This window comes from Aspergillus candidus, assembly GCF_002847045.1.
Source record: "Aspergillus candidus strain CBS 102.13 unplaced genomic scaffold BDW47scaffold_17, whole genome shotgun sequence".
In the NCBI taxonomy this organism is placed as follows: Eukaryota; Fungi; Ascomycota; class Eurotiomycetes; order Eurotiales; family Aspergillaceae; genus Aspergillus; species Aspergillus candidus.
Window position 1 is genome coordinate 109,677 of NW_020194022.1, and position 19,627 is coordinate 129,303.

Below are 19,627 nucleotides of genomic sequence, written 5' to 3' on the forward strand. Positions count from 1 at the left end.
TACGGAGTCTATGTTTTCAAGTTATCCCTTCCTTTTATTTCTTCTATTTTCTGAGTTTGCGACTTGCGGGAATGCTGGTAATGGCAACAAATGTCTCACAGCGTGGTTCGGTTTCTGCCCTGGCGGATACCCCGAATCAGACATTCCCTACTCGATCAAGAACCTTGAATATGGTAGTGAAAGACCTGGAATATACCTGATGCTATAAGTTTACCTGTGGTCTGTCTGTTTATCATCATCGTCTGGCTGTTTGTATAGTGTTTTACGCATATCCGAACAGCCTTATCCTTCTATGTATGTCTAAACTTGATCGATCTTATTGATTACCTTTTATAGATACCGTCAGCTCTTAACTGACACAAACTGCTTGTTATGTCCAGCATGGGTTCCTACTACATTCGATGGCCCTGTCACAATAATCATCACAGGACAGGATATTGGTTGGGCCTACCTCACAGCGACGGCATACATAGTCTCAGAAATAGACTAGACCTCCCAAGAACCACAGCATAGCTTGTCATATCTAAATCAAGGGCTCAAACAATGCTCTTGAACCAAAGGTTAAACAGAGCAGACACCGACTAAGAGGCCAACTACAAAGCAAGAACGCTCCAACAAGGAAGCTGCTACCTTGCTCTTTCGAAACGGGAATAGACCCGCAGTATCTCCCACGAGAGTGCAGTTATACCCATCTAGAGGCCCTGCGTACCCCCAAAAGTCTACCTTAATATAGACCCAACAGGAGTGCTGCCTCTACGGACACTATAAATGCTGTTTTCTTAACAAAGTCTACTTGAATAATGCGTATGACCCCTCAACTTATACTTAGGTTAATCGCTAGCCTGGGCAGTGATATGTCAATTTAGGCTGGGATCTAGTCACATCTTTTTGGTAGTGGAAGCTATATGATTCCCCATCTTCGGCCTTCCAACCAACACAAAGCAGCAGCACATACAACCTTTTCACTCCTCTATCAGCAGATGAACCACTCAACCCCCCCCCCTCCCCCCACCATAACGGCCCACGTGCCGTCGTCTAACATCACGCGATCTCTTCATCTTCGCATTGAGACGTGCGATTACCGCCGGATATTGATATATGAAACGATGAGGATCCGCCTTCCGTAGCTTCCGCTTCTCAGTCTCAAAGTCACTCTCGGCCAAAACCTCTTCGTATTTTCGCTTCGTCCGTGCCTTCACCCCATCACGAGGTTTCAACCATGTCCCGAATGTATCCGGGTTGTCATGCCTCGCACAATACGCCTGGGTACCTTCCAAAAAATTCGAAATAGACATGTCCACACTCTTCACCCGAACTACCACTCGACCATCCTCGCCATCCAACAGTAAACTCTTCCTCGCGTTCGAAAACTTGACTCGACTCGCAAACCGAATCACCACGAAGTAATGGGGGGTCCCATCCTCATGCCACTCTCGAGAACCAAACGTCTCCGCCGTTGGGAATTTCTCAAGAAATCGTCGATGAAATTCCTCCACGTTGTGAATCTTACTTTTCTCAAAAGTCACAAAGGCATACTTGGCGTGTAAAGTCCTGTCGATCTCTTTACCAAGATCATACTCACGCTCATCGCCCCCGGGCGACTTCCCACCACCTAAGCGCTTCTGTACCTCCATGAACTCGTGCCCGTCACCACTAACAGACATACTGGCCACATAGATCGCACACCAAAGTAGAGAGCAATGTAAAAAAGAAAGAAAAGAAAAAGGAAAAAGAGCGGACCTCCCACCCTTCTTATACTTCTGACGAAAAACACAGTCAAGCTTGGCGTATACACCCAGCTTACCTCTTTCGGCAACCGCCAACACACCCCGCATACATCTCACATGCTTCCACCAACCAACAAACACTCTTTACCAACGCTCCTTTCGAAGGGCTTCGAACCTTCTAGATTGAACGATGTAATATAGACGCAAATACGAGGGCAAGGTCCCTGAAGAAGTAGTGGTATTTACTAACACTGCCTACTGAATCCTTGGAATATTTATAGAGTCTGGAATATGTAAGACAATGCCCATATTTTCGATCATGATAGTTTTTTGGCTGTTAGGTTAGGTAAGCTAAAACTTTCCTCAACAACATCCGATATGGTGTAATGGTTAACATCGCCGTCTCTCACACGGCAGCTCGGGGTTCGATTCCCCGTATCGGAAGATATTTCTTTTTTCCCCTTACCTTTTTTACTCCGTGGGGTCGTAGACTTATCTACTCCTGCTAAGCATCATGCTAGAATAGTCGCAGGATATGTTTCTTTTTGCCTTGGAGCTGGATGGCAAAACCATACTTGATAGCTACCTTGAAATGAGTAGGGGTAAACCATGAATTTATTCCAGTCCAAAACGCCAAAGAGGGACCCAGAGACGGGCAGATATCTAACTGCAGAATAAGAAGAAAATGGTCAAAAAGCAATGCAGAACATGGTGTCGCCGACGGGGGTCTTAAGAAAAGGTCAAGGAAACAGGCGTCGCAAACAAACACAAAAACGGACAGACACAGGTGGCAGATTTACCATCACCCATATACATCATCAACACAAGCATCCAGAGGAAAAGAACCGACGAGAAAAGAGATCTAATTAGACCGCTTCAACCCCTCCTCAATCTCCTGCATCAAACCACTCAACTCCTTCCCCCCATCGCCACTCCTCCCCTCAACCTCCAGCCCCTTCTCAATCAACACCCTAGCCTCCTCCCACCGCCCCATCTCAGCAAGACACTTCCCCCCTCGCCACCAGGCCTTCACATTCCCGATCGGCTTGCTCTCCACGCTGCACTTCGAGTCCAGCATGCCCTCAGGCCAAGCCTGCATACCCATGTAAGCCTGCGCGCGATTGGCATACAGGCCAGCGAGCTCCTCGCGGGCGAGCGTGACAGGCTCCCACCCGGGCCGGCCCATTGCCATGTCGATGGCGAAGGTGTACAGGCGGGCGGCCTCGTCGAAGTTGTCCTTGCGGTAGGCGGTGTTGGCGGACTCGCGCAGCTTGGAGATCTGCGCGCTGCGCTTGGGGTTCACGGGGAGAGGGGGAGGGGGAACGGTGCCCGTTTCGAGAGCCAGGAGGGATCGGTGGAGCTGGTTGAGGTTTTGGAGCTCTTCGTTGACGGCTTCGGTTTGGGAGCGGGAGGTGCTGGATGATGGGGGGAGGGAGAGCGCTTTGGATTGCGGGTCGAGGTGGAGGGGCCACTGGTGGAAAATGTCGACGCTGCTGGCCATTTTGATTGTTTTCTTCTTTCCTTCCGCTAGTTGTTTATGCTCTTTTGTTGGGTTTGGAGATGGAGGGCGATTGTTTGTTGTAGATGTAGAGCCGGTGTGGTAAGGTGGCCTCGGAGGTTCTTGCTGGTGGAGGTTAGCGGACAGTTTAATTCCACCGTTTATCAGGTACATACAGTGATGGGAGAGAACGAAGACTAGCTCAAATCTGCTAGTTGTTTTATAATGCCCCCGATATGATTGTGTTGTGATAGACGTCGCAGTGAATCAAGCGCAAGCTGTCCAGATGGCAAAAGGCGGTGGAATACTGCCCTATCTATCGGCACGTGAAGCCATCTAACTACATTGGGCAAATCAATAAATACGCCCCCCCGGGTGAGGCGGCACCGGGACCTGGCGCTACTAAGAGGTACAGTCCCATATAAACAATATATTTCAACTATCTATACATCTATCACACACAACATGGACATTCGTTAATTCGTCAATGTAGACATGGCCCAAGGCTTCATTCCTACAAGGATCACAGAAAAGCAGCAGACAGTGGCCAAAGAAAACGAGAAAAGAAGGAAAGGAAAAGAGGCCATACGAAACGCAACCTGCAGAGCTGGCTTTTCAACGACAGTCAAGAATACAAAGATAATACAGAACATGCGCCTGCAAACACCGCTCCATGGCCATTCCAAGGGTTTGCCAAGGTATCTCAATTTTCCAGAAAAGTCCCGCTTTACCGCCCGTAGCCACCACGCACACTCGATCCGTAGTCGGTCGGTGGCCCGTAGTCACTGGGGGTGTAGATGTCCGCCGGCGGCGCGTAGTGTTGCCCGTGGGCGCCGCCGTAGCCGGTGGCGTTGAAGTCGTGGAGGACGCTACCGCCGCTGGAGGCGGTGGGATCGTAGGAGCCGTGCATGGCTGTGCGCCCGTGCGAGCTGGCCAGGTCGTCCGCCTCGTTCTGCTGCAACAGGGCGTAGTCTTCGTCGCGGTCGCCGGCCATGGACGAGCCCACTCCCTGTCGGCCTGAGCGGAAGTCATCCTCTTCCTCGAAGTCGTGGGCCGGGTTGGAGGAGAACGCGGCCTTGCTCTGGGCGGCAAAGGTAGGATCCGAGACGGCGTCGGGAAGCGTACCCGTTCGGCGGAAGTGCATGACGTTGCGGAAGGACATCCACGCGGTAAGGGCGAAGAGCAGGCTGAGCTGTTGTCAGCGAATGAAAGACTCAAAAAGATTCGAAGTCGAAGAAGACGAAGAAGAAATGGAAAGAGAGGGAAAAACTCACAAGATAGCAACTCCAAGAATGCAAGTAGCCGTGCTAATGTTGCATTTACTCGCACTTCCATACTTCCAGTTATCGCAACCACTCTTATTGCTTTCCTTGGAATCTTTGTTTTCGGCTCTCGTAGTCTTGTCCTTGTCCTTCTTATCGTCGGCAGTGTCCTTCCCCTCCGACTTGCCTTGAGCGACATAGCTGGCAATGCAAATCCAAGCGGTAAACCACAATAGAGCGTAGAGACAGTCGACGGTAGCAAAGGCGTAAACGTTTCCGAACCGGCGTGCACGAGGCCACATGGGCACGGCGACTAGATAAATCAAACCGGGGACACTGAACCAGCACTGCAGACGACAAAATACATATTAGCCCCCTATAAAATACGACGACCCCCCCGAGGAAGATATCAAATCACCTACCAAGGCAAAGTACCAAGCTGACCGTCCGTCAATACCCCCACCCTTTGTGAACACCGCGATGGTCAAGGCCCACGCCAGGAAGATGGCGAGTGCCTGCACGCCATGGATGATATTTTTCGTCCGCCCGGGGTTGAACGACGGCTTAGCTAACTTCATTTTGGTGACGTTTTTGGGATGATATGGAGGACCGAGAGGTGGTGTCGTGTAGTGCCTAAGGGGCACGTCCTATTCGAGAAGCGAGGCTGTGCTGGTTTTTAGATGTCCGTGACGATGTCGAAGTGATGCACGAGGCTTGCGCTGTTACGCTGGGAAAAATCGTAGTGTTCTCTGCAAAAGCGACCGGTGTTGAAGTCGAGGAAAACAACGATGACGGTGGAATGGAAATGTTTATGTCCCACCGAGTAAGTGCTAAGTGGTGACGGTGACGGGGTAACCCAAACAACCGATGTTCGGGACGCTAAGGATTTAGTATTGTCGGCTGGACCGCCGACCGACAGGAATAAAAATAAAGGTAAATATAAGGAATGATAACAAGACAAGGCCAAAGAGGATGAATCGAATGAGATGTGAACAAAGAGAAGAAAGAGTTGAAGGATCATAATAAATCTCCTGCCTAAACACCACATATAATCAGGTCCAGTTCCACGGTAATATAACCCATACGATGTGATACCGGATAATTACCTGCATAACTAGTCTGTGCCTGTCAATGCCATTCTTCAATACCTGCATTGTGCATATCTATGTAATCCGGATATTTATGTCGGTCTTCCCAACTACTGCACAGCCATCTTTACAAATTCTTTTGTTGATCTTCTACCATTGATGTCATGTAGGTTTCGCGTGTTGAGATATTGAGATACGGGCACCAGGCTGAAACAAGACCGTCTCGTCTTGAAATCAGTGTTCTATTCATGGAAACAGCAACGCCACTGGGCTGAGCCCTGCTGGATCCACTCAAGAGTCCAGATCTACATAGTACAGACTACAAGCTGATGGTCAGCTATCGGATCAATCATATTGTCCAATTGTGTGGATTCTGCATTAATTGAAGAGTAAATGCTGTACTAGCCAATAATCATAAAGTGGTTAAGAAATGCTTCAAAACGCCAGTTGATGCCCTTGATCCCAATTATTCCAAGAACGAAAACAATCAAATCGCAAATATATAAAAAAAAAAAAAAGAACAAAAACGAACACCAAAAAAGAAAGTGAAAAAAAAATAAGAAAGAAAGATCACTTCGTCTTGGGAGTCTCCCCACCCAACAGCGATCCAACCTCCTCCAACGGCTGCTGTACATGCACATGCCACCACCACGGCAACGGATCAAACGGAGAAAAGCGCCAGTTATTCCAGAACAAGAGCCGATCCGCCTCGCAATGCGCCCAGTCATCGAGGTGCTCGCACGCCGGATACAGCGCAGGGAGGACCCGGCGCACGTCGTAGGATCTGACCATCCGATACAAGCTGAATCGTCGGGTCTTCTCCGTGTGGATGCTGGGCCCTTCTTCCTCTTCTTGCTTCTGTGCTTCCTCCTGTGATCGGTCGCCGCCTTCCCGACAAAGGCTGGTAGTCGTGCACGGCGACAGCAGCGACAGGTAGCCCGTGATCAGCGACGTGCTACCGCCGTCCTGGAGGAGGTGCGCAACGGCGGAGGCGCCCAGCGTGCAGCCCGCTATGTGGACGACGTAGCGCACGGAGTTGGCCTCGAACTGCTCGTCCACGTGCAGCTGCACGGTCAGGTGGGTCGTCATGCGGGGTCCGCCCTTGGTCGCGAGCTGGTCCATGAGCTTGTGGATCGCGGTGGCGAGGCCGCCGTCGAGCCGTGACGGGCCTTGACCGTGGCTGTCACCCCCCGAGCGCAGCACCCGGATGGCTTTGACTTGGCCGCGGACGACGAGGAGCTCGGCTCGGAACTCGCCGAGGCGCGTCTGCTGCTGCAGCACCCACGGGTTGTCTTTGGAGATGGGCACTTCGCTGACTTGGGAGTAGGTCAGGCTGAGGGTCCGTTTCGGTAGGATTAGGAGGTCATCATCGCTGCTGTTGCTGCGCACGCTTCCGGGCCCGGCTGCGGGCTTGCGCAGGCGGAAGACCTTGCTCGGGGAGCGGTGCAGGATCTTGTGAATGGAGTCGCGCGACTGCACCTGGTGGCGCTCAACGACAGGCAGATCCTTCTCGGCGAGGAACTGCGCGAACAGATCCGGATCGCTGAAGCGCCGGGCCAGCTCCGGGTCGAGGTGGACGCACTTGCAGGGGGTGCGGCTCTCGAGGACCTCCTTGGCGACGGCGTCGTCAGCGGCCGAGGTCTCTGACGAGCAAGGAATCCAGAGGTCGACTTTCTCGCGCTGCACGATGTCGAGCAGGCGCGAGACGTACTGCGATTGCGGGATGCGGTAGCAGACGGTCAGCGCGGTGGACATGCTCTCGCCTGAGGGCGGGGTCGGGTGGTCGTCGGTGATGACGTCGGCGCCTACGACGCGATGGCCGTGGAGGTACCAACTGCGGGCGACTGCGAGTCCGTGCGGTGTGTTGACGCCGCTGACGAGGATCGTTTTCGGATAGAAATGCACGTCCTGTAGGGCTTGTCTCCGGCGGCGGAGGGCGTTGGCGGGGCAGGACAGCGTCCCCGCATAGTTGGCGAGATAGACCACCACGAGGATGGTATTGTCGAGCGGGAGGAAAGCTACGGAGACTAAGACCCGCAGCAGATGGACGAGAGTCTGGAATTGAACCTGGTCGGACATGGAGAGGAAGGCGTCTCGCCGGGGGATTGAGCCCAGGGCCCGTTGCACGGTCGGGGTAGCCATCGACATGGAAGGGGTGGTTCGGTGAGTTGCAAGAGTTGACATCAAATGTTCCGGATGATGACCAGGAGTCAACTGCTTTTGTCTGTGGTGTCACAGCAATGTTTTTGTTGTTGCTTCTTCTCTGGAATGCTGTGAGGCGACCACGTCACCGCGCAGGTCCGCGGTCCTTGGTGCAACAACTCAATCGTGAGCCATCGGGCAGGGACCAGGTGGCTGGGAACCGGGTTCCAGCCTTGGCCACATGGTGCCAATGATAACCATGCTACTTTGGTGTTTTGGGGACTTGTTTCAGGTTCTTTTTTTTCGATTGCTTGTTGTAGCTGAATAGAGAGCTTGACTGGTTGGATTAGGGTTTGGGCAATCTTGTGACTAGAGTAAATATAGCATTCCGCCAGGGGAACTTGACACGTTCTAACTTGTACAAATGCATCAGTATTTAATCAAACAGAAATACGTAGTTTGATATATATAAAGGATGATCTCTCACATACTTATATCTATATACACATATTTAATCAATGTTTGATCATGACGTCGAGAGCCAGCTGGCAGTCTGTCTCCGGGTAAGCGTTTAGCCCAGATCTGGTCCTCCGCTGTATTCATATTTATATTTCTTAATTAAAATACTCAGAACCAAGGGATGAATCAAGAAAATAACCTGAATGTTATAGCCTAAGAATGAATCCCCAGTTTGTAATACTCCACACCTTGCAACATGGTTCTCATACCGGACATCGAATCGAGCCCCGCCAGACCCAGACTTGACCATCGCGAGGACCTTCCCCGCTCCGGTCGGACTTCGACGAGAAGAAAAGAAGATAGTTCGCCCACCCTGTATATCCCATATATAATCCCCACCCACCCAACTCCAGCGGATTAAGATATAATATAATAAAATAAACAACACTCTATACATCAAAATGACCTCCAAAACCTTCAACGTCGGCGTCGTCGGCTACGGCTTCAGCGCCAAAATCTTCCACATCCCCTTCATTCAGGAAGTGCCTCAGCTCAAGCTGTACGCCGTCGTTCAACGGACTCCGAAGCCCGACGACGATGCTGAAAAGGATCACCCCGGGATCAAGTCCTACCGCAGTGCTCAGGATATGGTGAAAGATGAGGCTGTCGATGTGGTGGTTGTTACGACGGCGCCGGACTCGCATCATGAGTTGGTGAAGCTGGCGTTGGAGAATGGGAAGAATGGTATTTTTACTATATTTTTCTTTTCATATTTTTTCACTGGTGTAGATTTCTTTTCTCAAGTTGTCCTGCTAATGGGTTGATAGTCGTCTGTGAAAAGCCGTTTACTCCCACGACAAAGGAAGCAGACGAGCTGGTAGCTCTGGCAAAGAAGCAAAACAAGCAGCTTGCTGTATTCCAGAGTATGTCTTACAATTCTACATTTCTCTCACGAATCGTCGAGGAAAAAGATGCTAATAGAAAAATAGACCGCCGCTGGGACGCCGACTTCCAAACCCTGCACAAGCTCGTCAAAAACGGCTCCCTCGGCCGCGTCGTTGAATACGAATCGCACTTCGACCGGCACCGCCCGGAGGAGCCCGCTCCCACCGTCTCCAAGTGGAAGAACAAGGTGATCCCCGGCGGCAGCGCCATCTACGACCTGGGCGCCCACCTGTTGGACCAGGCCGTGTACCTCCTGGGACTGCCGCAGCGCGTGACGGGCTTTGTGGGCTCCCAGCGGGAGGTGAACACCTCCGGATTCGAGGACTCGTTTACGGTTCTGCTGCATTATCCTAAGGGGGCGATGGTCACTGCTAAGGCGGGGGTGATTAGTCCCGAGGAGGAGCAGTTGCGGTTTTGGGTTCGTGGGGAGAAGGGGAGTTTTAAGAAGGTGGGTTTTCTGCATGAATTTACTTTACTTCCCTCTGTCTTTTGGGAGAATGCATGGTGGACGAGTATGCTAACAGCTACAGTACCACCTCGACATCCAAGAAGACCAGCTCAAGGGCGGCATGAAGCCCGGAGATAGCGGCTACGGCCGAGAGCCGAGCGACCGATACGGCACGCTGACCACCATCCAAGACGGCAAGCCCGTCAAGGAAGTCGTGCCGACGGTGGAACCACCCACTTATACGGAGTACTACCGCAAGTTGGCGCGGGCCCTCGCCGGCGAGGGTGACCTGCCGGCTAGCGGTGCGGAGGCCCGTGAGGTGATTCGGCTTATTGAGTTGGCGAAGGAGAGCTCTCGGCTTGGGAAGACGATGGATGTTTGAACTGCGTGATTGAGGGGGATGAGATGTGTATCTTTGGGTTATTGTGTTGTTGGATGCTTCTGGGGTATATAGGAGATTAGTCCATGTTCTAATGACTGAAACTTATGCCGAATCAAAGTAAGACATCATACGGTGAATGATACCACAAAAGTGTAAAACAAAGATGGGAGCTCGGTTTGGACCCTGGTCTATAGGGAGAAAAGAGACGATTATATGAGTAGTATTATGAGGAAACATAAAGTTGAGTAACAGAGAGGGCCGGAATATCATAATTCATAATTCATGTCTCATGCGCTGCTTCTCGCGCTCGAACCGCTCAACACGCTTGCTTGGACTCTTGCAGAGATGAGCTTCACGTATGCGGTCTTTATTGGGTGAAATGCCTTCCAGTGGTACCCGCCGGGTTGGCAGTGTTGCTCGCTCAAAATCAATGAACATCACCCCGTCGTTTTCTTCGCTCCAGATCAGATTCCCAGGGATCGGATCCCCATGTAGAATACCTAGATCGTGAATCGCTTGTAAGGAATCTCCAGCGCGTTGTATGAGTCGATCGCGATCAGTGTTATGCCGCCATGCAGGCTTTCCTCCGGCGTACCCCATGAGCATCAGACGAACAATATCAGCGATACCGTCGTATGAGAATGGACGGCGGAGCTGTAGGCTGCCAAGTAGCGCCGGCACGCATACCCCTTGGATAGGCGCGAGATGAGAATAGATGAGCTCTTCGTGCTTTACGTCTCGCACAAACTCCATCGGCACACCCTTTCCTACGAACGTATACCCGTGCGACCACAGTGTGATCTTAAAAAGCGCCCCGCGGGTTCCGTGGACGTGCAGCGACTCGCATCCCAGCTGTGTATCAGATTGAAGATCATCGCGGGAGAGCTGCCGGCCCAGCCGACGCAGGAGAGTCGTCCGGTTTAGTTGATGCCGGTCCACCCCGTGATCTGATACATTGGGACATTTCTCATCTAATTTCCATCCTTTGATCAAACCTTGGAGGCAACGCTGGGTGCAATACTGCCGCGACTTGCCTTGGGAGCCCGAATCTTGCGATGATTGCACTGGCGATGGGGAAGATAAAGTCGATGGTGGGTGAGTACGGGGTCGCTCTCGAGGGGGCCGGCTCGGCGTGGTGGGGTCAAAATCACCTCCAGCATCATCATCGTCACGATCAGAAAGTGTTGGGTTTTGAAAACCGTGACAGGATAGAGCATGGCCAGTCTTTGACCTTGTTTTAACCGGAGACGCACGGCAGTATTCGCTCCGACTCTGCGTAGGGGGTTTGAACACGAAAGAAGGGATGTTTTCCTCCGGGGTTTTGTCCAGTATCTCATCATATACCATGACCCAGGTCTCCAGCTTGCGCCTTGCCCAATTGGTCCAGCCAATGTCTCGCGTCGGTACCGGCAGAGCACGCAGAGTGAAGGCCAATACCTGGCCCAGTGCGGTTAAATGCAGCCGATTTCCCCCATCTAGATCACCGGTCCATCCCGTGGATGCACCGACGTCCTCTCCTGGCACCGAAAGGTAGTAGTACACGGTGGAAGGATCATTACGAAGCACACGGAGAAAGATCAAGGCCTCGCCCGTACACACATAGCCATACTCCAGACCCCCTTGAACCATGTACGAAAAGGTCTGGGTAATCACCGCTGCTATCACACGACGGCAAATCTCCTCCGGAGATTCCACGTCCTTGTAGCGAAGGACCTCGTTGAGATCCATGTCTTGTAGTCCCGCCTTAACATGCGCGAGAGAAACTTTATGGGGTGCCTTGTACTCAATAATAAACGCCGGCTGCTTTATCCCGGACCCCTTGTTGTAGACACAGAATTGATCTGCTCGAGGCCGGGAGTTCCTTGATTGCGTGGCCGCCTGACTTCTCCCTGGTTGATGGGTCGCGAGACCGACACTGCGCGAATTCGCGGCTAAGCGATTGGAACGGCGTGGTTGCTTCTGGGTCAAGCTCAGGGCGCTCATATCTGGCACGATGTCCCTCTCGTCCGCCAGAGTGTTTGCGTGGTTTTCGAAAATGACGTTGCCATTCAGACGAAATACCCGTCGAAATCGGGGATTCGCGTGTAGCTGCTTGATGACTGAAGCGACTGGCGATTCGACCGTCTGTCGTTCGAAGTAACCCAGATCCAACTCCGAGCTTATCATCCTCTCCCGGACCTCCTTCCCGTATTCCCTCAACGTGACGAGTGGTGTGAAATGGCGTTCGGTCATAAAGTCAGTATCCATCAGCGCCATCCAGATGGCACCCTGTTCACGGGGAAAGTCGACCCATTCTCGAATTTTCGCCGAGCGAAGTTCATGGTCGGCGCTTGCGGGGTCGCCTTTCCTCGAGGAATTACTATCCCTTTGGATGGCCAGACCAAGAAACAAGTGCACATAGCAGGCGTCCAGAAATTCCAGAAGAGTTGTGGACTGTGTTTGGAGAGCCAGTCGTTCTTCCGCTTGCTCTCAAAGTCTCTGCTCTTCCTCGAGGCGCTGGCGTAACTCCTGTATCTCCTGGAGGGACATCTGGACTCTCGTTGGACGGGACGCATCACCATGCGTCGCAATAAAGGAAAAGAAACTACTACTCACCCCCAAAAGATGCCACGACACTTGTGAGCTTTAGCAGTAACCCCTAGAGTCAGCGCGACAGGGTCACTGCGCCTGCCTGTGTTTGTTGATTGCACCAACTCAGTTAGCGCACAGCTCACCTGACCATACGTGACTGCATGCTTCAATCCCCGGTAAGTATGTTCTCGTCATTCTGGGATCCTGGGATTCTGCACCTTTATCTTTTGTTGAGTCACTGTGAGATTAGGATATCACTGCCTCCAGGCAACATCCCTCTCGCTGGATACATATTGTTTACAGATGCAAGACTAGCCCCGGATAAAGTTTCCTATGATCGGCAACTTTATTCCCACCGACCGAATACGCCTGTAATCAACAATACAGCCAGTTGTACCCTTAACTGTGATTCTGGATCATGTTAGGTGGTAAAAACAAGTAATAATACACATGACCTCATCCCGATCAACCCGAGGCCGCTAAACCACATCAGGCATTTCCATTACTCGATAGAAATGCTGTGAGTGGCAGGTTGGCCTGAGGAACCTTCGAATTATACCTATGGGGGCAAATCCATTCGCGTCTCCCTTGTTGGAATAACTAGAGGGACAATTACCAGATGGAATAGTCCGCGGAGATACTTCTGTCTGAGCCCATCAAGGAGTCATTTTGCACCTTTTTTTTTATTGTCTCGGTTTGAACGCGGGTACGGAGGTCATGTATATAAGTTCAAGGGATTCCCATCCCCTTCTTCTCCCTTCCCCGGATTTTAAGAACGTTGGTTCCTAATTTCTTACACCGTTGGCCTATGGTGTTGCCTATGCTATATCGAGTCTAGGTAAGGGGTTTTTTTGCTTTTCTTGTCTCCACCACAGGCATCGTGTCGCTGTAGGGCTGCTGGTGACGAAATACGTCAATGGACCATTAGCCTTGGCGGAGATAGAACGGTCTTGTTTGCAGTGTGACATACTGTGGTCCGATGAAAGATGTCTGATGGGTATCTGTGTCTAGCTCTTTAGGTCCACGCGAAACGAATCCGTGTTGGGAATCCAACGATGATGATGACGACTGTCTGACCCGGTGGAAAACGTTTCTTTCCCATGCAAAGCCAACACTCACCTCCGAGGCGCCCGGATTTCTCGCGCTGGCATGTCGACATCGATGATGTGCTGAACCCCTATCTTCCTGCGCCTCCATGGCGGTGGTTGCCTCGACCCGTCTCCCATTTTCTGGGATATCGAGGCCATCATCCTCCCCGGGCCCTGGGGAATGTGGTGATCGCGTTCTGGTCCCTGATTGGAGCGTTTTGCGGCGTGTTGGTGGTGGCCGAAGTGTCCCTGCATGTGTCATCCTTTCAGCAGCATAATGCGCCTGTCATCATCGCGAGTTTCGTTAGTGCACCCCTTTCTGCATGCATCGATTTTCTCTCTTTCTCTCTCTCTCTCTCTTGCTCTCTCTCTCTCTTTTCTTTCCTACTGACAGGACGTTTCTTCAGGGTGCCGCAGCGGTGCTCGAGTTTTGCGCCATCGATTCCCCCTTTGCTCAGCCGCGAAATGCCGTCCTGAGCCAGGTGTTCGCTAGTGCCATTGGGATTGGAATTGGGCGGCTGTTCGCCTTGAACCCCCAGGCCCACGCCATGCCGGAAATAGGAGGCGCCCTGGCATGCGCCCTGACCATTGTGGTCATGGTCTTCACCAACACCGTGCACCCGCCGGCTGGGGCGACTGCCCTGCTCGCCGTCACCGAGGGATACGACATCGGGTGGTGGCTCATCCCAGTCATGCTCCTGGGGACCGTGCTGATGCAGGCGGTCGCACTCGTCCTCAATAACATCCAACGCCGGTACCCCGTCTACTGGTGGACGCCCCATCCGCTGTCGCCGCCCGAGAGGCACGATTTGGACAGCGCTCGCCCGAGTAAAGAGGGGGAACCAGCGCCCACGGCCTCGGAGGACCAGCTGTTCGACGTCCCGGCGCAGGTCATTGTCCAGGAAGGGAACGTGTATGTGCCGGACAATATTTGGGTGTCGGCCGAGGAGATGGAGATGCTGCAGCGGATTAGTGAGCGGATGTAATCACTGACGGATTGTCCACACTGGTCTGTACTTATAGAGGTACCTAGAGGTACCTAGACGCCTAGGTAGCCCTAGATTACTACATAGATGCTATCATTCGCCGGCCATAGCCCGCCTGGAAGCCTGGAGCGTCAGGCTGAAAGTCACGGTCCGAAATGGACCAATCAGCGAACGCCGCGCCACACGAAAGGCGGCGGTGACGTAATGCAGCCAATCAGCGGGCCGCAGAGTCATCCACCAAAGAGATTTTCATTGACAGAGAGGTGGGATTACACCTCTATCCACATCTCTTTTTCCGTTCGTCTCTCATTTTTAATTTATTTTATAATTGATTTATCTTATTAGAATTGCTGTTTGACCGAGATACCCTCTGTTTGATTGTTGACAGTTGTCTGTTAAAAGAACAGCTCAATAAAGAAAAAACCCAATATAAGGATTGATATCTACACCTCAGGTATCATCATCATATCGATAAGGGCTTCGACTTTTTTTGCCTTAGTCCACCCCACTTAGCAGACTCTTCTTTTCATCTCCTTCATCTCCCCTCCTTCCACCTACTCCCCTTCCCCCCCCCGCTATTATCCTGGGATCCACTTCTCTCGTTCTCTGTGCCTTTTCTTTTTTAATTTTTTTTTTTTGCCCCTTCAGCTTTACGCTTAACTCGTCCCACAACCTAGTAAAGGCCTGTTAAGCCTCCTCCCAGTCTTTTCTCTCTCTCTATACCCCACTCCTCCTTGTTCACACCCCCCCATTCTGTCAAGATGGTGTCTGCTTCCAAAGCCGCTCGTATGGCCAAGCGTGCCGACGACAAGAAGAAGCCGGGCAAGGGCAAGGGCGGCGATGAGACCCCCACCGACGCCGTCGAAGAGCAGCCCGCCACCACCACCGAGAAGATGAAGACGGTCGATAAGTTGACGGCACAGATGGACAAGCATGGTCTTTCGGACCGTGTCACGACTGGTGTCCTGTCGTCCATGCCCTCGTCTCGTGATGTGAAGATCACCTCCGCCTCGCTGGTGTTCCACGGCAAGGTCTTGATCACCGACTCGACCCTCGAACTGAACTTTGGCCGGCGCTACGGTCTCCTGGGTGAGAACGGTTGCGGCAAGTCCACCTTGCTCAAGTCTATCGCCACTCGCGAGTTCCCCATCCCCGAGCACATCGACGTCTACCTGTTGAACGAAGGTGCCCCCGCCACCGACTTTGGTGCCCTCGACTGGGTCGTCCGCGAGGCCGAGAACCAGCTGGCTCGCATGGAGCAGCAGGCCGAGGAGGTCCTCGAGAATGAGGGCCCCGAGAGCCCGATCCTGGTCGACTTGTACGACGTAAGTTACTTCTGAACCCTGATTCCGTGACTCGATCTAACGACTGCCCTTCCCTTGATAGCGTATGGATAAAATGGATCCCTCTACCTTCCAAGTCCGTGCTTCTCTGATTCTCACGGGTCTCGGTTTCAACAAGAAGACCATCCAGAAGAAGACCAAGGACATGTCCGGTGGTTGGCGTATGCGTGTGGCCTTGGCCAAGGCCCTGTTCGTCAAGCCCTCGCTCCTTCTGCTGGATGACCCCACCGCGCATTTGGATCTCGAAGCCTGTGTGTGGTTGGAAGAGTACATGAAGAAGTGGGACACCACCCTGGTCCTCATCTCCCACTCGATGGATTTCCTCAACGGTGTCTGCACCACCATGATCGACATGCGCGGGAAGCAGCTGCTCTACTACGGTGGTAACTACGACTCGTACCACAAGACCCGCAGCGAACAGGAGACGAACCAGATGAAGGCCTACAACAAGCAGCAGGAAGAAATTGCCCACATCAAGAAGTTCATCGCCTCCGCCGGTACCTACGCCAACTTGGTCCGACAGGCCAAGTCCCGCCAGAAGATCCTCGACAAGATGGAGGCCGATGGCTTCATCCAGCCCGTCATCCCCGACCGCGTCTTCTCCTTCAGCTTCGCCGATGTCGAGAAGCTGCCTCCTCCCGTGCTGTCCTTCGACGATGTCAGCTTCTCCTACTCGGGTGAGTGGGAGGACACCCTGTACGAGCACCTCGACCTCGGTGTGGACATGGACTCCCGTACGGCCCTGGTCGGCCCCAACGGTGTGGGCAAGTCCACCCTGCTGCGTCTCATGACCGGCAAGCTGAGCCCCATCGGTGGTCGTGTCTCCCGTCACACCCACTTGAAGCTCGGCATGTACAGCCAGCACTCCGCGGAGCAGCTCGACCTGACCAAGTCCGCGCTGGAATTCGTCCGCGACAAGTTCCCCCAGAAGAGTCAGGACTTCCAGTACTGGCGCCAGCAGCTCGGCCGCTACGGTCTCAGCGGTGAGTCCCAGACCGCCCTGATGGGTACCCTGTCCGAGGGCCAGAAGAGCCGTATCGTCTTCGCCCTGCTGGCGATTGAGTCCCCCAACATGATCCTGCTGGACGAACCGACGAACGGTCTGGATATCCCCACTATCGACAGTTTGGCCGACGCCATCAACGGCTACAGCGGCGGTGTCGTGGTCGTGTCCCACGACTTCCGTCTGCTCGACAAGATCGCCAAGGACATCATGGTGTGCGAGAACAAGACCATCACCCGCTGGGAGGGTAGCATCGGCCAGTACAAGAACCACCTGCGCAAGAAGATGATCAGCGCCGGTGCCGTCTAAATGGTCTAGAGATTTATCTCTTGTTTTTTTGTTTTCATGATTGGAATGCTAGAGACGACATTTGCAAAATAAAAAAATGGCCGTAAAACAGGATGAACATGGTCCCCAGCAGTGCACACTAAAAGAAAAAAGTTGTTTCTTTCTTTTTTAGGACAGGAGAGATGAACCATCCTGCGTTGATTTGACAGCGGGCGGCGAGGGATATTTTTCATCTGGAGATTTTTTAAACTTTATCTTTTCTTTCATGTGGTTACCTTTTTGTTTCTTTCTTTTAGTCCCTTTTGTTTCTGCCCTGGGTTGTTTTTTAGATGGTCTGTTTCATACCTCGTCTTTTCCTTTCCTCCACTTGAGTGTCAGGATTGAATGTTTTTTCACGGTTAGGGTATACTTTTCTTCGTTGCCTCTTGATAGACTTGGACTTTTGTAAGTTTCTTCATTGTCAGGCCTCTTGGCCTACTGTATGTGCTTGAGTGGGTTCCTACTACCTAGGTATATACGGTAGCAAGCCGGGGGTAGTTCTCGCATGACCTTGTCAATTGCTTTGTGATTACTGCTCTCTACATAGATCCAATAGCGCATCACCAATGAACAAAGTATATGATATCCGCAGCTAAAATCCTGCTCAGCGCACTCTTGCCCAGTCTACTCCAGTAATACAAGTATAGAATATGCAAAATACACATGACCAAGGTAGCCAACCCATTCTATTAAGTTTCCCCAAACCAAGGTATTACTCAATATTGATAGAAAAAAAAAAAAAAAAAGACACAATGCTCAAAATGCCACGGGCTAATCCTTCGTCCGCTGCGCAACCAACTCCCCACCAAAGAGATCCCGCCCTTCCTTCTCCCTCTGCTCACGCTCGAGTTTCCGCTTCTTCGCCATCCGCTCCATGTCGCTTTCGGGCGTTGCGCCGTCCCCACCACCACCTGCTGCTGCGGCGGCTGCCGCCGCGGCCGCGGCAGGGATGCGCTTCTGCCCGGCAGACGTGATGTTGTTTGCCTTTTCGGGGTTCTGGCAGTGGTAGAGCTTTTTGCTGATGCGGCGGGCGGTTGCCTTTTGGGAGGGGTCTTCGGCGAGGGAATTGTAAGATTGGAGGAGGGAGGTGCAGTTTGTGAGGGTGCGGTAGATTTTGGAGCGGAGCTCGGCGAGAGGGTTGTTCTTGTCGTCATCGGCGGTTGGGGGGCCGAGTTTTGTGTTGAGGTAGAATTCGGCGAGGGGCCGGTCGGCGAGGGAGAATGCTGAGAGCCAGATTTGGGAGGGCGTGTAGAGGAAGTAGGCGTCTGTCATTTGGGCGGCTGTTTTGAGGAGGTCTCGGGTGGTGGTGTGTGCGCGGCCTAGACGGTCGGTGATAGATGATGACGATGATGAGGCGCCAGGGGCGGGTGGTACGGCGAGGAGGTCGCGACGGAGGGTGTCGGAGGTTTGGTGGGGGACGTGTGGTGCCGGTTGGCCGGTGCCTTGGGCGATGGATTGCAGTTCCATGATGCCGCCTTCGAGCCCGCGGAAGGGGTGACGCACGTCGAAGTTGAAGCGGAGGCTCTGCATGAGGACGAACTCCGGGGCGATGATGTCTTCTGCGGTTGTGTCGCCGGGGACGCCCTCGGCGAAGTGGCGCAGCGAGATGTAGCAGTTGTCTGTTTTGGTGGCTAGGAAGACGGCGCACGGCATGATGTTCTTGGGATGGTAGGTCATGGGCGAATTGGTGAGGTAGAAGCGGCGGAGGTACTGGATGGCTGTGGCCTGAATCCCCCCGGGAAAATCGTTAGTGATTGATGCTTCTGGAATGATTGTGCTTGGTTCCAATATCAGCAGTTGTGAAAGTGTCTTACCCGCACGATTGTCGGCAAGGGCGGCTTGTAGCTTTCTCCCACGAGAATGACCTGTTCGCAGTAGTACTTGACCAGCTGGAGCTCCTCCTCCGGCGTCAGACACTCAATTTCCTTTTCATCCGCACCGCCCGCCTTGCTATCTGCGTCGCTGCCAGCTTGGGTCGGGGTCGGGGTTCCTGCTGCGGACGAGTTGGCGGACTGTCGGGCTTCGCGTGCCCGTCGCAGTGCTGCCCTTACTCGATCGCTGGCTTGGGCATTGGTTGTAGCTCGTAACTTTTGCAGCGAGGTTTCCGTAAATGACCAGTGCCGGTACTGGGACGAGCTGCGATAAAAGTCGTCCTCGAACATGGTGCAAAATTGGCTAAGTCTTGCTCGGTGCCTTGTCTTGGGTACGGTGTATGGTGTGTGGGTGGGGTTGAATAGGGTGACCGAAGATGTTTTCGAATCAGGCCTCTAGCATGGCTGTTTCCACTAGTCTGAAGCTAGATTGACGGGCGCATTGGAGGCGAGACGGCGGTGGTTGAGGGAGTTCCGGTGAGTCTTG

At 52.8% G+C, this 19,627-nt stretch overlaps 9 protein-coding genes and 1 non-coding gene across 10 annotated transcripts; 4 read left to right on the plus strand and 6 right to left on the minus strand.

The window, feature by feature from the left end:
* Window positions 1-989: 989 nt before the first annotated feature.
* Window positions 990-1,664, minus strand: BDW47DRAFT_125025 (uncharacterized protein; the record flags this gene model as incomplete). Its single annotated transcript, XM_024816329.1, has 1 exon — window positions 990-1,664. One exon carries the CDS (start codon window positions 1,662-1,664, stop codon window positions 990-992), a length of 675 nt encoding a protein of 224 aa, XP_024672807.1.
* A 435-nt stretch (window positions 1,665-2,099) lies between these two features.
* On the plus strand, window positions 2,100-2,171 carry BDW47DRAFT_t64. The gene has a single exon. It is a non-coding gene; the product is annotated as a tRNA-Glu (tRNA).
* Window positions 2,172-2,271: 100 nt separating this feature from the next.
* On the minus strand, window positions 2,272-3,472 carry BDW47DRAFT_20043 (uncharacterized protein). Its single transcript, XM_024818430.1, has 2 exons — window positions 3,402-3,472; window positions 2,272-3,351 (listed from the first exon to the last, which is right to left on the minus strand). Exon 2 carries the CDS (start codon window positions 3,226-3,228, stop codon window positions 2,590-2,592), a length of 639 nt encoding a protein of 212 aa, XP_024672808.1. The 5' UTR covers window positions 3,229-3,351; window positions 3,402-3,472; the 3' UTR covers window positions 2,272-2,589.
* A 197-nt stretch (window positions 3,473-3,669) lies between these two features.
* On the minus strand, window positions 3,670-5,549 carry BDW47DRAFT_20048 (uncharacterized protein). Its single transcript, XM_024818431.1, has 3 exons — window positions 4,910-5,549; window positions 4,500-4,834; window positions 3,670-4,412 (listed from the first exon to the last, which is right to left on the minus strand). Exons 1-3 carry the CDS (start codon window positions 5,063-5,065, stop codon window positions 3,953-3,955), a joined length of 951 nt encoding a protein of 316 aa, XP_024672809.1. The 5' UTR covers window positions 5,066-5,549; the 3' UTR covers window positions 3,670-3,952.
* A 596-nt stretch (window positions 5,550-6,145) lies between these two features.
* Window positions 6,146-7,717, minus strand: BDW47DRAFT_116996 (uncharacterized protein; the record flags this gene model as incomplete). Its single annotated transcript, XM_024815018.1, has 1 exon — window positions 6,146-7,717. One exon carries the CDS (start codon window positions 7,715-7,717, stop codon window positions 6,146-6,148), a length of 1,572 nt encoding a protein of 523 aa, XP_024672810.1.
* Window positions 7,718-8,538: 821 nt separating this feature from the next.
* BDW47DRAFT_20052 (putative NAD binding Rossmann fold oxidoreductase) lies at window positions 8,539-10,031 on the plus strand. Its single transcript, XM_024818432.1, has 4 exons — window positions 8,539-8,920; window positions 9,004-9,099; window positions 9,166-9,569; window positions 9,652-10,031. Exons 1-4 carry the CDS (start codon window positions 8,638-8,640, stop codon window positions 9,949-9,951), a joined length of 1,083 nt encoding a protein of 360 aa, XP_024672811.1. The 5' UTR covers window positions 8,539-8,637; the 3' UTR covers window positions 9,952-10,031.
* A 95-nt stretch (window positions 10,032-10,126) lies between these two features.
* BDW47DRAFT_104322 (uncharacterized protein) lies at window positions 10,127-12,738 on the minus strand. Its single transcript, XM_024812296.1, has one exon. It carries the CDS (start codon window positions 12,205-12,207, stop codon window positions 10,225-10,227), a length of 1,983 nt encoding a protein of 660 aa, XP_024672812.1. The 5' UTR covers window positions 12,208-12,738; the 3' UTR covers window positions 10,127-10,224.
* A 362-nt stretch (window positions 12,739-13,100) lies between these two features.
* Window positions 13,101-14,893, plus strand: BDW47DRAFT_104323 (HPP family protein). Its single transcript, XM_024812297.1, has 2 exons — window positions 13,101-13,913; window positions 14,018-14,893. Exons 1-2 carry the CDS (start codon window positions 13,623-13,625, stop codon window positions 14,594-14,596), a joined length of 870 nt encoding a protein of 289 aa, XP_024672813.1. The 5' UTR covers window positions 13,101-13,622; the 3' UTR covers window positions 14,597-14,893.
* Window positions 14,894-15,302: 409 nt separating this feature from the next.
* On the plus strand, window positions 15,303-17,373 carry BDW47DRAFT_20089 (ATP-binding cassette family ATPase ARB1). The gene is made up of 2 exons (XM_024818433.1): window positions 15,303-15,921; window positions 15,983-17,373. Exons 1-2 carry the CDS (start codon window positions 15,358-15,360, stop codon window positions 17,249-17,251), a joined length of 1,833 nt encoding a protein of 610 aa, XP_024672814.1. The 5' UTR covers window positions 15,303-15,357; the 3' UTR covers window positions 17,252-17,373.
* Window positions 17,374-18,040: 667 nt separating this feature from the next.
* On the minus strand, window positions 18,041-19,609 carry BDW47DRAFT_131153 (TFIIH complex kinase subunit CCL1; the record flags this gene model as incomplete). Its single annotated transcript, XM_024817253.1, has 2 exons — window positions 19,084-19,609; window positions 18,041-18,994 (listed from the first exon to the last, which is right to left on the minus strand). The coding sequence occupies exons 1-2, from the start codon at window positions 19,429-19,431 to the stop codon at window positions 18,041-18,043; spliced, it is 1,302 nt and encodes a 433-aa protein (XP_024672815.1). The 5' UTR covers window positions 19,432-19,609.
* Window positions 19,610-19,627: the final 18 nt, after the last annotated feature.

Bases quoted from the DNA above. Each gene is read 5' to 3' on its own strand.
- BDW47DRAFT_20043 (XM_024818430.1), bottom strand. From the start codon at position 3,228: ATGGCCAGCAGCGTCGACATTTTCCACCAGTGGCCCCTCCACCTCGAC.
- BDW47DRAFT_20048 (XM_024818431.1), bottom strand. From the start codon at position 5,065: ATGAAGTTAGCTAAGCCGTCGTTCAACCCCGGGCGGACGAAAAATATC. The intron at 4,835-4,909 runs GTAGGTGATTTG...TGTCGTCTGCAG, and splicing joins CAGCTTGGTACTTTGCCTTG to TGCTGGTTCAGTGTCCCCGG. The intron at 4,413-4,499 runs GTGAGTTTTTCC...ACAACAGCTCAG, and splicing joins ATTCTTGGAGTTGCTATCTT to CCTGCTCTTCGCCCTTACCG.
- BDW47DRAFT_20052 (XM_024818432.1), top strand. From the start codon at position 8,638: ATGACCTCCAAAACCTTCAACGTCGGCGTCGTCGGCTACGGCTTCAGC. The intron at 8,921-9,003 runs GTATTTTTACTA...ATGGGTTGATAG, and splicing joins GTTGGAGAATGGGAAGAATG to TCGTCTGTGAAAAGCCGTTT. The intron at 9,100-9,165 runs GTATGTCTTACA...ATAGAAAAATAG, and splicing joins GCAGCTTGCTGTATTCCAGA to ACCGCCGCTGGGACGCCGAC.
- BDW47DRAFT_104322 (XM_024812296.1), bottom strand. From the start codon at position 12,207: ATGGCGCTGATGGATACTGACTTTATGACCGAACGCCATTTCACACCA.
- BDW47DRAFT_104323 (XM_024812297.1), top strand. From the start codon at position 13,623: ATGCAAAGCCAACACTCACCTCCGAGGCGCCCGGATTTCTCGCGCTGG. The intron at 13,914-14,017 runs GTTAGTGCACCC...ACGTTTCTTCAG, and splicing joins CTGTCATCATCGCGAGTTTC to GGTGCCGCAGCGGTGCTCGA.
- BDW47DRAFT_20089 (XM_024818433.1), top strand. From the start codon at position 15,358: ATGGTGTCTGCTTCCAAAGCCGCTCGTATGGCCAAGCGTGCCGACGAC. The intron at 15,922-15,982 runs GTAAGTTACTTC...TTCCCTTGATAG, and splicing joins TCCTGGTCGACTTGTACGAC to CGTATGGATAAAATGGATCC.